Here is a 12,641-nt window from a genome sequence, read left to right as displayed (position 1 = left end):
CCATAATGCACAAATTCCACAGCCAGTTACATTCATCATAGAGAGAAGCTGCTGCTTCACAGGGATCAGGAAAAATGTTCATGGTTGTCCTCATAGAGTATCATTACTTTGGGCCATCCACAGGGAGTAGAAATGGCGTTAGTTATCTGAGCTGCCCTTTGTGAAATGGAATGTTACTGCTATCTGATTAAGAGCATTTCATTTGTTACAAATGCAGTGGAGAAACTTAATATCAAAGCTTTCATCAATGTGAAGTCATTTTGAAAGCTCAAGATTTTTATCTGGAACACAGTATCCATTTTATTTAATTTACCACAGAATGTCTTCTCATGATATATGCCAATTTTCTTTGGATAAAGCAACTCCAGATCCTGATAATCTCATCATTGTGACTCATGCCAGTCAGAAAAGTCTGGGACTAAAATTTATAGGACTCGTGGGTTTGCTCTTTTCCTTGGGGACACAAACAGATTGTTAGTCTCAGAGTTAGCAGGTAGAATTTCCAGCAAGAAACAATAATGGGGTCACTGTATTGAGGGACTGGGTAGTGTTTGTCTTTGTCACACACAGGGATAGAGCATTAGTCATTTTTCTTTTTTTTTTTTTTTTTTTGGTCAGAGATAGCAACTTTTGCATTTCGGTATTTATTCTCAGGCATCAATTCTACATTGATACCTAAAACTGCTTGAAAGGATTAATCTATGTGCTGGCTGTTAATTTAGGGTCTCTAAGAGGACTGTCCTCAGCAGCTATTCTTGCCATAGTGTCATCATGCTGGGCTCTTCCAGCACATAAGTGACCCAGCAACTGCATCTCTTTAAAGCCTAAGTCGAAGTCTTGGTGTTTCTAAGTGCAATAAAAAATGAGTATAGCAAGCATTTATTAGGCTGAGCATGGTGACTCACACTTGTAATCTCAGCACTTTGGGTGGCTGAGGCGAGCAGATCACCTGAGGTATGGAGTTTGACACCAGTTTGGCCAACATGGTAGAACTCCGTCTCTACTAAAAATACAAAAATTAGCTGGGTGTGGTGGCACACGCCTGTAATCCCAGCTACTTGGGGGAGGCTGGGGCAGGAGAATCACTTGAACCTGGAAGGCGGAGGTTGCAGTGAGCCAAGATGACGCCATTGCACTCCAGCTTGGGCAACAAGAGTGAAAAAACTTGCTTTTTTCTTAAATAAAAAAGCATAGCAAGTATTGACAGGGCACTAATTATTAAATGGCCCAAATTAATCGAGAATTTGTGACTCGCCAGGCATCGTGCTAAGTCCTTTATATTCATGAGCTTATTGAATCTTTTCTAAGGTGGATACAATTAGTATTCTCATATTACAAATGGGAAAATTGAGTCCACGGAAGGTTAGGTAACTCATCCATGTTTAACCAATGAATAAGTGATAAATCCTGGATCGTACTCCATGTGTTCTTAACTAGGAAGGTTGAATGCGTAACTACTGAGTTACTGGGTCTTACAGCCCCTTGGTCAACACCAGAAATGACTCAAGAAGAAAGAGAAAGATTAGGAAAGCTTGGCAGAGTGTGATTTTAGAACACGAAGAAGGGAGAACCATGATCTGTGAACAGAGAAACTTGCTGAGGAAGGCAAGAGAGGACATGCTGTGACAAGGAGCTAGAGGAAAACACTAATAAGCACTGTGGTGAAACCCTCATCCCACCTCACCTAGGCTGCCCGCTTGGGGAAGAAAATTGAGCCCATGTGTTTAAATAGAATTCCTGAACCTAAGCATTTAGTTTAAATAGGTTGCTCCTGATGCAGCAGCCAGAAAGGGTTTTGCAGTTCTCAAATGTGGAAGCAGGATAGCAAATTTAGCTGACCTGGAAATGAAGTCGCAGAACTCAAGAAGGAAGCCAGACTTACTGATGAACAAATGTTTTCTAGAAGCTAAGTGTGGAAGTACATGGTGCAATGCTATAATTAATCAATGTACCTATATGTGGATTCAGTTAAAAGTGGGTATTAAGCATCTAGTGTATGAAAGATGCTGTATTAAAAATGAAAGTGTGTCTGATGTAAAATACAGTTCTAAGTTTTTTTTTTTTTATTTTGAGATAGTGTCTTGCTCTGTTGCCCAGGCTGGAGTGCAGTGGCAAAATCTTGGCTCACTGCAACCTCCACTTCCTGGGTTCAAGCAATTCTCCTGCCTCAGCCTCCCGAGTAGCTGGAACTACAAGCACATGCCACCATGCCCAGCTGATTTTTCTATTTTTAGTAGAGATGGGATGGTCTTGATCTCTTGGCCTCATGATCTGCCTGTCTTGGACTCCCAAAGTGCTGGGATTACAGGCATGAGCCACTGCGCCCAGCCAGCAGTTCTCAATTTTAAGTGGTGTGCGTACGTGTTCCTGTGCAGAGGTAGGGGCATTAAGGTGAGACCAGTGTGCAATGGCTGTAACTCAAAGTATAGCAACAGAATGGCTATAAAGGAGGTGCAGAAAAACAAATGCTGCAAGGGCTCAAAAAATGTAGAAGACTATTCAGTTAGAGGACTAGGAAAGGCTTTCTGGAGAAAGTGATGTTGGAGGAGAGCTTTGAGGATCATCAGGATTTTGGCAGGTGATAAAAGTGAGAGGTGTTGTATTTCAGAGAACTCAGCTATTTTAAGGCAAATTTACCTTTGGACCCTGGGCAAGCTTTTTACTAACGTTAAACATTTTTTTCTCTTCCAAAAGTGAAGAATTGGATAATCTCATCAAAATGAACAAAAGCTTGAATAGGTAAGATTTTTAAATGTTTATTTTTTATTACTGAATTGCATATCGTGACTTTTTATGCCTTTTCATCTTTAAGCGTGGGCACCCACATACCAGGGTCGTCAAAAATATCCTACAAATCTTGAATAAAAGCTTGCAGCAATCATCATCATTTCATTGTTATGATGAGTGGTTACTAAATTCTAAAGATACTAATATGAATGTGTTTTTGATTTTCATACTCCATTTGTTTATTAAAGCAGTTATATAAATAGTCACTTTTCTCTTCCTGAAATCTTAATTCACTAGAAGGTAAACAGTTTGGTTTGATTCTAATATTTTAGTTTAACCATTACAAAAACCATTTTATTATTGTAGTTAATGTTATATTGTTTATTATTATTTTTTGAGACAGGGTGTCACTCTCTTACCCAGGCTGGAATGCAGTGGTGCAATCACAACTCACTGCAGCCTGGAACTCCTGAGCTCCAACATCCTCTTGCCTCAGCCTCCCAAGTAGCTGGGACTACAGGCATGTGCCACCATACGTGGCTAATTTTTAATTTTTTGTAGAGATGGGGTCTCACTATGTTGCCCAGTCTGTATCTCCTTGTTTTGAATCAGTTATAATTGTATAACTTGAAATATGTCAAGAGAGAAAAATGAACAGTCAAGGTTTGTGTTTGAGGTATGTATGATGTAAGGCAGCTCTCTGTTACTTTGCATACTAATGCACTAAACAGTGACCAAAGAAAAGGAGAAAACAGGTCAAATGCCAAATGAATTAACTGATCTGAGGATCATGAGATGTGTTCATCATGTCCTGTTCTGGCAACAATGATCACTTAAATCTGCCACTTTTCAGGTTCCTCATTTACAAGGAGAGGAGGTTTTAGATCAGGAGTCACAGACCCCACGGCTCACTGAGGCCAGACAGGTGTGAGTGAGGAGACTGTGTGAATCACAGGCAGTGAGAGAACTGGGGCCAAAAGGAGAGCAAGTGCCCTGTCTAAGCACACAGCTGCTTCTCAGCTCAGCTCCAGCTGGGGGTCTCCACTGAGTCTAGTGTTATAGGACAGCAGGACATTTTCAGGAGATTCTGAAAATCCACTTTTGTGGTTTGTTTTAGAGATAGGGTCTTGCTCTGTCACGCAGGCTGGAGTGCAGTGGTACAATCCTAACTCACTGCAGCCTCCATCTCCTGGGCTCAAGCAATCCTCCCATCTCAGTCTCCTGAGTAGCTGGGACTACAGGCACCACCACCATACTTGGCTAAGTTTTAACTTTTTTGAGATGGGATCAGACCATGTTGCCTAGGCTGGTCTTGAACTCTTGGCATCAGGTGATCCTTCCACCTTGGCCTCCCAAAGTGCTGGGATTACAGGCATGAGCCACCACACCCAGTCTGAAAATCCAGGTTTCTGTGTGTCTTCGCCTTCATTGTAAACATGGGCTCACTTTAAAGCCCATGCTTTAAAGCTAAAAGGATAGAAATGCTCCATGAATGCAAGCAACACCTCTGTGGACCTATTGTGGCTGGCAGATCCCCAGTTTATATCTTTTATTTTATTTTCTCTAAGTCCCACTACAATTTAAAATTTGAGTCTATGAAAATACCTATTTCAACAATTATAGCTCATCTTTCTCAACAAGCTTTTATTTCCTATCTTAGATGTAAACTGGTCTATGTTCTTATAGAGTTAAGCATTGGTCATTACCACTGATGAGGTTTTTTTAAATCAATACATTTAAAGGAATCAAGGTCTTGATGGTCTCTTCAGAACAAATCCAAAGGCAGATGAAAGAGAGAAAAGGTAAGTGCATCTGTCTCAAATCTGAAAATCTTATCTTGCAGATTGCTCCTCTTATTCCTTCAGACATTAACTGCAAGGGGGTTGTATCCTCTGGCATGGAAATGTACTAGCAGATGGGGTAGTGCTCTCAGCATTGTACATTTGGTTCAGACATAATTACCCAGGATTTCTGCTCTTCCATTCATAAGAGTAAATGAGCAATTCATGGAGAATGTTTATTGCGTCTGACCTTTCAAGATACCACACAATTTCATTTCAATATGCAGTCTTTATGTGAATTTATTTGTGTTTTCAGAGCCAAAAGCCTTGAAAGTCTCATCTATGTGAGCACCCGGACAGATAAAGATGGCAAAGGGTAAGATTTTATAAAGACAGACCATTTTGATTGAATGCCAGACAGTATACTATTTTCCGGAGGAGACTTCCCGCTTAAGACAAGGGTCAGGCAGGCTGGTGGAATAGGCCTCAGACTGGCATCCAGAGATAGTGTATGTCTTGGTGCTGGTTCTGTCCCCAACATCAATCTGGGTGACCCTAGGCCAGTTGTATAATTTCTGGAGATCTCTGTTTCCTCATTCTATAAAATGAAGGCTATGACCTAGATAATCTCCCAGTTCCCCTTTATATCTAATATGGAAAGAAACACAACTAGCTATTACAGGTAGTGGAAAATAGGTTGGTTTATGAACTAAATACATTTATAATAAGGCATTTAGGTTCTGGGAGCATAGTCCCTCACCATTGAAGTCTTTCTTTTTTTTTTTTTTTTTTTTTCTTTTTTTAAGACAGAGTCTCGCTCTGAGGCCCTACTTCAGCTCACTGCAGGCTCTGCTGCCCAGGTTCAAGCAATTCTCTTGCCTCAGCCTTCCTAGTAGCTGGGATTACAGGTGCCTGCCAAGATACACAGCTAATTTTTGTATTTTTAGTAGAGATAGGTTTTACCATGTTGGCCAGGCTGGTCTTGAACTCCTGACCTCAAGTGATTTGCCCACCTCAGCCTCCCAAAGTGCTAGGACTACAGGTGTGAGCCACCATGTCCGGCCACCACTGATGTCTTTAGAGTGTATCAAGGCACTTCTCAGTTGAAATCTTGGTTGAGTCATTTCATATGTATATCTCTTCATAACATATTTGTAAATATCTTAAAATGAGAAGCTATGCTTTTATTTATTTTAAATCACACAATGGGTTAATTAATGATCAGTAACTGAACTGATAACATTTAAAAGGTTACCTTATAGTTGTAGCCTAACTGATATATTACATAATTGACTTACATGACTGACACTGTTTTTCTTGTTGAAAGAAACCAAAGCTGTGACAGTTTCATTAGAGAAAATCCCAGAATAGTCAAGAATGACAAAGGGCAAGGATTTATGAGATCTCTACAATTTTTGCCTTCCATTTTGGCTGTTTATTTTGTATTTGGTTAGTCATGAAATTTGCCTTTCTAACATGAGAATTATTTCTATTGTCACAGTTAGTTTTAAAAACCATTTATGTGTGCCAATCCATGCCCAGAATGGCATTCTAGCTTTCCAAGTCAATCTTGGCAGATGCATTCTCAACCCTTCCTGACGCAGAACACTTAACAAAGTCTCTGTGATGAAGGGTTTTGGCAGTAACCGTCACAGAGCCATTGAATGTTTATTAGCAGCATATGATTATAATGTAAACGTGTCCACATATTACAGGCAATTTTTTTTTTTCAAATGTGGAATAGATGAAGTTGAAAAACAGTCTTTTTTTTTTCACATGGGTATATGAGCTTTCTAGGAATAGATGAGATTCCAGATATTTTTTAAAAACAGTTTGGACAGTTGTGCAATCGTGGAAGACAATAGGAAAAGTAGGATACGCATCACAAGTAGATAATTTTGTGAGTTAGGAAAAAGATGTGTAATCTAGGATAATTTGATAACAACTGAGTTTTGGTGCAGGAATAACTGATCTTGTCTGCACAGTAGGGAAAAAGTCCTAGTTCATTTTCCTTCTTCCCTTCCTCCCTTCCTTCTTTCTCACACTGAAATAACTTGAAATGTCGACAGTCTTATCACAGTGAAATCATAGACAGATGAAAATGGCAAAGCATAACACTTGGAAACTTGGGGGAATTTAAAGAGATTAGTTTTCATATTCTCTAATACTTTTTAGTCATTGGCATGTGAAAGTTTTATTTCATTTATATAAAGCACTGGGACCATAACAGTTACTTTGACTTTACCAAGGTGACTTCAGACCCTTTAAACACATCCGCTAATTTTTTAGGAACAATGACTTGTCTGAATTCTCAAAGTATTTAGGCTTAAAATATCGATCAATTGATTTCCACCCCTGATGTATTGATTTTCATGCTTAAATAAGATAATATCTCAATATATGTATTGAAATCAGCCTCTCACCAACCCATCTTCAAGAAGCAAAAGCCAAGACCTTGGTTAAAACTTTTAAGTTGACTCTACCATAACTGGGTAATGGTTGGTATCTTAGTCTCAGGCTGCCACTTATGCATTTAGATGATGGATAGAGCCAATTGAATTCAATATTTCTAAGGACTTCTGATCCTTTAGGCACTGATTGCATCTTACTTCTCTTGTGGGAAATCTGCTGTTGTCATTATGAGATTCTGAATATACCATTGAGTTGCTCTTGTCTCAGTCTCTGTTTCTCCTTTTATCCCCCAATGTTGTAAAGAGCCCAAGGCCTTGGAAATCCAACTAAAGTTAATCAAAAGACTGACAAAAATGAGAAAGAGTAAGTAAATCTCATACCTTGATGGGGCTTTTTTTTCAGATTAGCTTTTTATACCTCATTAAGAATGGGCATGTAGTGTAAAAATTGAGTTGCACTGAAGTGGGTGCAGGAAAACCTGCTACATCATCTCTTATTCCATATTTTCTTAAATAATTATGAGATGTGTCAAATTTTCATTTAAATTAGAAATATGAAAGATAAGATTGCACAATGAGATCCACATTGAGAAGCTTTTCTAAACTGATTTAGACTAGTTTAAATGAAATGCTATTGTGGAAATTAATAAAAGTAAGTTGAGGATAATTACATCAAAGGGCTTTCTGGTCATTTGGTCCTTAAAACACCTGACACCATATTCAGGGACATTCTTGATTATACAGATTTCGGAAAAAAATTGTACTCTAACCTAACTGACAAGTTTTGGTGTTTTTTTCCAAAGAAGACAAGATCTCAAATCTGTTGTTAAAGTGAATGCCAGGATGGATAAAACAAGCAGAAGGTGAGAACTGATCAGATGTCTCTAACCGTTGGTTATTTTCTCTCATATTAATTATGCGATATTGAGGGCATCGCGTCTTTATGTTTGGCTTCTCTCTTCTGTGTCTAATCCCTGGTGCCCTGATTTTCCCTTCAAAAAGTCTACAGTGTATTCCATCTAAATATACATTTACATATAGCCCAATAAAATCCTAAGGATTAATTAAACTATATTATTGATAGGTAATTTTTATACTAAAAGCGAATTTAATGTCAGTATAATTGTCTCCAGAAGCTTGAATTAATCATTGGGAATATGGAAGACGTTTGTGTCTAATATTATAGGAATGTTTTGAAACTGATAAACTTCTTTTTTTTTTTAGAAGTGAAAACCTTGATAATGCTATCAAAGTGAATCCCAAAGGAAATGAAAACACCACTGGGTAAGAATAATTAATGTATTTGATTATGATTTAAGTGTCAATCCATCAGAAGATAAAATAATTTGGATTTAGCTTTATAACCATATTTTATTAGCATGGAATTAGACAATAAAGATAGGCCACTGGACCATCCCTCCTTGTCCTCAATAAAACCATGAACTTTTGAAACATTGTCTTAATGTTTGATAGTAAACCAACTTTTCTCCCAGATTTTGGGCTTTGATTTGTCTTCAGGGGTAAGTGACTGAATTGAATTTCTTTGTGCCTATAAGTTTTGACAAAATTTTCAAAGTGTATTTCCAAAATTACAAAGACGGTCAAGAGTGGGCCATCACCGAACCTCTGGTCATTCAAATTCTCTAAGGGTGGTGGTCTCAGGAGATAGTCCAGGCTGGGCTGAGGTGGCACACACAGGGGGAGTGAGGACCTCCCACCACTTTGTTCCCTGTTCAGAGCTGTGTTGACATGGCGGTGACACCTAATCACAGTGCTTCTGTTGTCCCCTCCTGTCCCTTTTAGATTCTGCTTCTGCCTTTTTGGGTATCCAAGTGTTTTAATGGGGTGGCCTGTGTCCCACTGGGGAGTGAATCAATAATTTTTGGCATGTGGTATTAAATGAAATGCTATTGTGGAAATTAATAAAGGTAAGTTAAGGATAATCACATCAAAGGTTGTTCTGATCATTTGGTCCTGGAAACACCTGACACATGGTAATGTGAGCTGTTTTTTTCTTGCCCTTTTTTGCTCACCATAATCTATTTTGAAGAAAATGATATTTAAAACGGGTTGGGTTAGGTAGATAGCTGAGTTGATATGAAAACATACATTCTTATTCTCTTTATTAATATTGTTAAATGATTTTTATTATTAAATCATGATTCTCAACTTTATTCCTAATACTTAAAAACAGAATAGGCTATTGTATTCAATTTGTTGAGTAGACATTTATACTGTCTGGGTCCAGTGTAGAACTTAATCTAACTTAATGTTATTTCAATGCTGCCTGCTTGGAGTGTTCTAACAGGATGTATCTGAAGGCAAAGTTGATTTTGTTAAATAACAAGTTTCATATTTACTTATGCATTCTGAGAACAAAACAAAAAATCACATTTATTACTAACAAATAAGCAACCTTAAATGGTCTTCATCTCAAGATGTAAGAGAATAATTTTCATTTGCATTTAGAGCTTTAAAACTTTACATTGATATATAAAACTTGTATTTACCACTTCTTAATTTTTTCAGCCATTATTCATCTGATTAGTGCTTTATTTTTAACATCATTCATTAAAATTCATTTCCTTATTCAAAGAAAAAAAGACCTGGATGGGCTTATTAAAGTGGATCCTGAAACAAATAAAAATATTAGGAGGTAAGGCATTTAAAGGTCCCCCTTCCCTTTGTTTGTCATTTACAAGCTCATTAGAATTCTGAGTGTTGATATTCAGGGCAGTAAATTGGAAGTCAAGCCAAAACAAACTGAACTCTTTTCTCTAAGCACTTCATATTAAGTAATTCTGTACAAGTGATACACCTAAATCTCCTTCATTTTATTCTTGGGTGAAGTTTGTTATCAAATAATTTTAAGAAACTAAATGGGAATTTTGGCTGGCCTTCTCTACTGAACTAAATGTATTTGTTTCTTTGTATGCTAGTGTGAGTACATGTGTGTATAAATGTATGTGTGTAAATATTTAAGTAGTGTGTTTACATATAAATGCATGTATGTATGTGTAAGTGTATAATAAATATATGTATGTAGATATAAATAATGTGTGTGTTTGAGTGTATGTGTGTTTGTATCTGGTATGTGGGTTTAAGTACATGTGTGTATAAATATGTGTGTGTATAAGTGTATATGTGTATATGCATAAGTGCATGTATGGTGTGTATATATATGAACTACATGTGCATATGTGGTGTATTTGTGTGTAGTGTGTATATGTGCATGTAGTGTGTGTGTATTTAAAGACGGAGAGCTTAACAAAGTGTGCTTTGTTCTTACCCTTGAGTTGTCAAGTAAGTCTGGAAAACTTATGTCTTCTCCTTTTTTATGTTTTATAAGGCAGATGGAATATTTTTGAAACTGATTTTGTTGGCATGTTGCTGGAAACAGTGTACCACATAATTCCATGTGATTTCCCTTGAATTCTTTTCCATTTCGTTAGCTCAGTACATGATATTATTTGTCGATTCTAAAATGTGTCATGGATGCCTGCAGGCCCAGTTGGCAGGGGAAGGACTCAGCTAGTTGAAAAGCTGTTGTGCCCACTGTCACACCTGCCCTGCTTGTGTAGGTGTGGCATGGTCAGAGGCACAGCAACCCAGTGAGCTGAAGGCTTGCACAAGCTTGCAACCAGTAGATGGAGAAGAAAGCATTGATGTCCTTCAGTTCCTGGGTGGTTCAGGGAGGTAACCTGAGGTAGTGAATGTGAGCAGGGAATCCAAAAAACCCACGTTCATATTCTGGCTCTGTCACTTGCTAACTGTGTCTCTGTGCCTCAATGTACTCATTTACAAAAGAGGAATCATAGGATTCTCATGCCTGGCACATAGTAGATACAAGTAATTATTGCAATAATGAAGATTCAGGTGAGTTATATATTCTTCATAATTTAGTGTTCAAATATTAAATTTTGACTTTCCAAGAAAAATCATGTTTTCTTTTCTAATTTTTATTAAAAATAATATTTCCAATCAGGACTTACTTTTCTTCATATGTTCGTGTGTGTATATGTGGCCATCCCTGTGCTCATGTGTATATGCATGCATACAGATGTTTTTGTGCACTCATGTGCATGTATGCTTGCGTGTTCATGAGTGCATGTATACATGCACGTGTCTATATGCAGGTGATTGCACATGATACAGGAGTGTGTGCATTGCTTGTGTGTACATTGTACATGTGTGATTGCATATATATGCATGATGCTTGTGTTTTCATGAGTATATGTGTAAATATACACATGTGCTTTTGTGTGTATATGAGTGCATATGTACATGGGTGTGTATGCACCTGTGTGTGTGAGCATACGTGCAGCACATATGTCTACATTTGTGTATGTGTACTTCCTGTGGGCTTTTGAGGATAGTAGTTGTCATTTCCTTTTTCTGAACATAATGAAGTCTGTGGGTCTTTTTAAAAACAAAGCAAAGGCCATTTAATTTCTCAGTAAAGCCTAGCCAAGCTGATATTTTTCTATTCCAGGCTCATTCTTGCCTCAAGGCTTCAGCATATGCTGTTCCCACTTCCTGGAATGCTCTATCCCCATATCATTACCTTCTCAAACAGGTCATTGCTGATCACAGAATATAATAAAGTCACTGTCCCCTTCCCTGACCCCAGCACTGCAGGCACCAACCACTCTTTTTAAATTTCCTCATAACATATATTGTTATTTGGAATTGTGGTATTCATTTATTTGTTTAATTGTATATTGCCTGCCTTTTCCCAAGTTGGAATGGAAGCTGCATGAGGTCTAATCCTGTGTCTGTGTTGTTCACATTTATCCCAAGCTTGGGGCAGGGTCTGGCCCATGGTAGGCTTTCCAAAACTGTTTGTGGATTGAAGTAATCCATAACACTGAAGATATATAGTATGAGGTATTGCTTTACATAGTTAAACTCACATAGTACTTTCCATTATGTTAATTAGTACATTACTACATTAATCATCCTACTCTTCTTTATGGACTTAATGAACTATGAAATTTAAATAACCTTATTTTATAATGTACTTTAATGTTTAAAGAGATCAAGTCCTAACAATATAGTCAAAGCAAACTCCACAATGAACACAAAGGGAGGAGTTATAATGCTTACTGTTCTGTTATTGTTTTGAATACACAAGGCTGGAAATAGCATTCTGGGAATTTTTTTTTCTCAGTCACTGGTCTTCAAATCCTACATACTTCATTTAGGCAGAAATCAACAAGGGGTAATCTGAAGTAGAGTGATTGCTTCTGTGGGGCTAATTGTTTCATTATTTGCATAACAAAAGTTCAAATTAATTATTGCTTCTTTGAGTCTGTATATCACATTCTCAGACATCTGGATACAAGTAAAGGACTTGAATTGACATCTAGTTGCTTCCAAATATCTGTATCCTTGATATTGTAGACAAAGCCTTTGGGCCTCTGTATATAGCTTTAGTAGAATCACAGGGTGTGGCGAAGCACTGCAAAAGGGCCTTCCTGTGGATGTTCTTTTCCCTACATGGCATCCTCTGTAGATTAGAGCAGCATTTATTCCTGCTACTGGTATGCAGAAAACACATGTAAATGCAGGGAGAAAAGCAAAATTCCACTAAGATCAGAAACCGAGGTCTACTAAAGAGTGACAAGAAACTACTAAAATGTTTTCGATAACTGGGTGGAAATTTTTATTTTATTTTATTTTATTTTATTTTATTTCTGAGACAGGGCCTTGCTCTGTCCCA

The 12,641-nt window shown here is 37.7% G+C and overlaps 1 protein-coding gene across 2 annotated transcripts in view; it reads left to right on the top strand.

Annotated features, from left to right (window-relative positions):
- The window catches only part of SCEL (sciellin), a 177,101-nt gene that overhangs the window by 129,202 nt on the left and 35,258 nt on the right, over nt 1-12,641 (top strand). For both annotated transcript variants that reach the window (XM_037727983.1, XM_037727984.1), the window contains exons 13-19: nt 2,695-2,739; nt 4,470-4,529; nt 4,825-4,884; nt 7,224-7,283; nt 7,723-7,782; nt 8,144-8,203; nt 9,516-9,575. In XM_037727983.1, the coding sequence (XP_037583911.1) occupies nt 2,695-2,739; nt 4,470-4,529; nt 4,825-4,884; nt 7,224-7,283; nt 7,723-7,782; nt 8,144-8,203; nt 9,516-9,575 (405 nt within the window). The remainder of the gene's footprint in view (nt 1-2,694; nt 2,740-4,469; nt 4,530-4,824; nt 4,885-7,223; nt 7,284-7,722; nt 7,783-8,143; nt 8,204-9,515; nt 9,576-12,641) is intronic.

This window comes from Cebus imitator, unplaced genomic scaffold, assembly GCF_001604975.1.
Source record: "Cebus imitator isolate Cc_AM_T3 unplaced genomic scaffold, Cebus_imitator-1.0 Scaffold252, whole genome shotgun sequence".
Lineage (NCBI taxonomy): Eukaryota > Metazoa > Chordata > Mammalia > Primates > Cebidae > Cebus > Cebus imitator.
The sequence above is the reverse complement of the archived record's forward strand: the minus strand, read 5'-3'. Positions and strand labels throughout refer to the sequence as shown.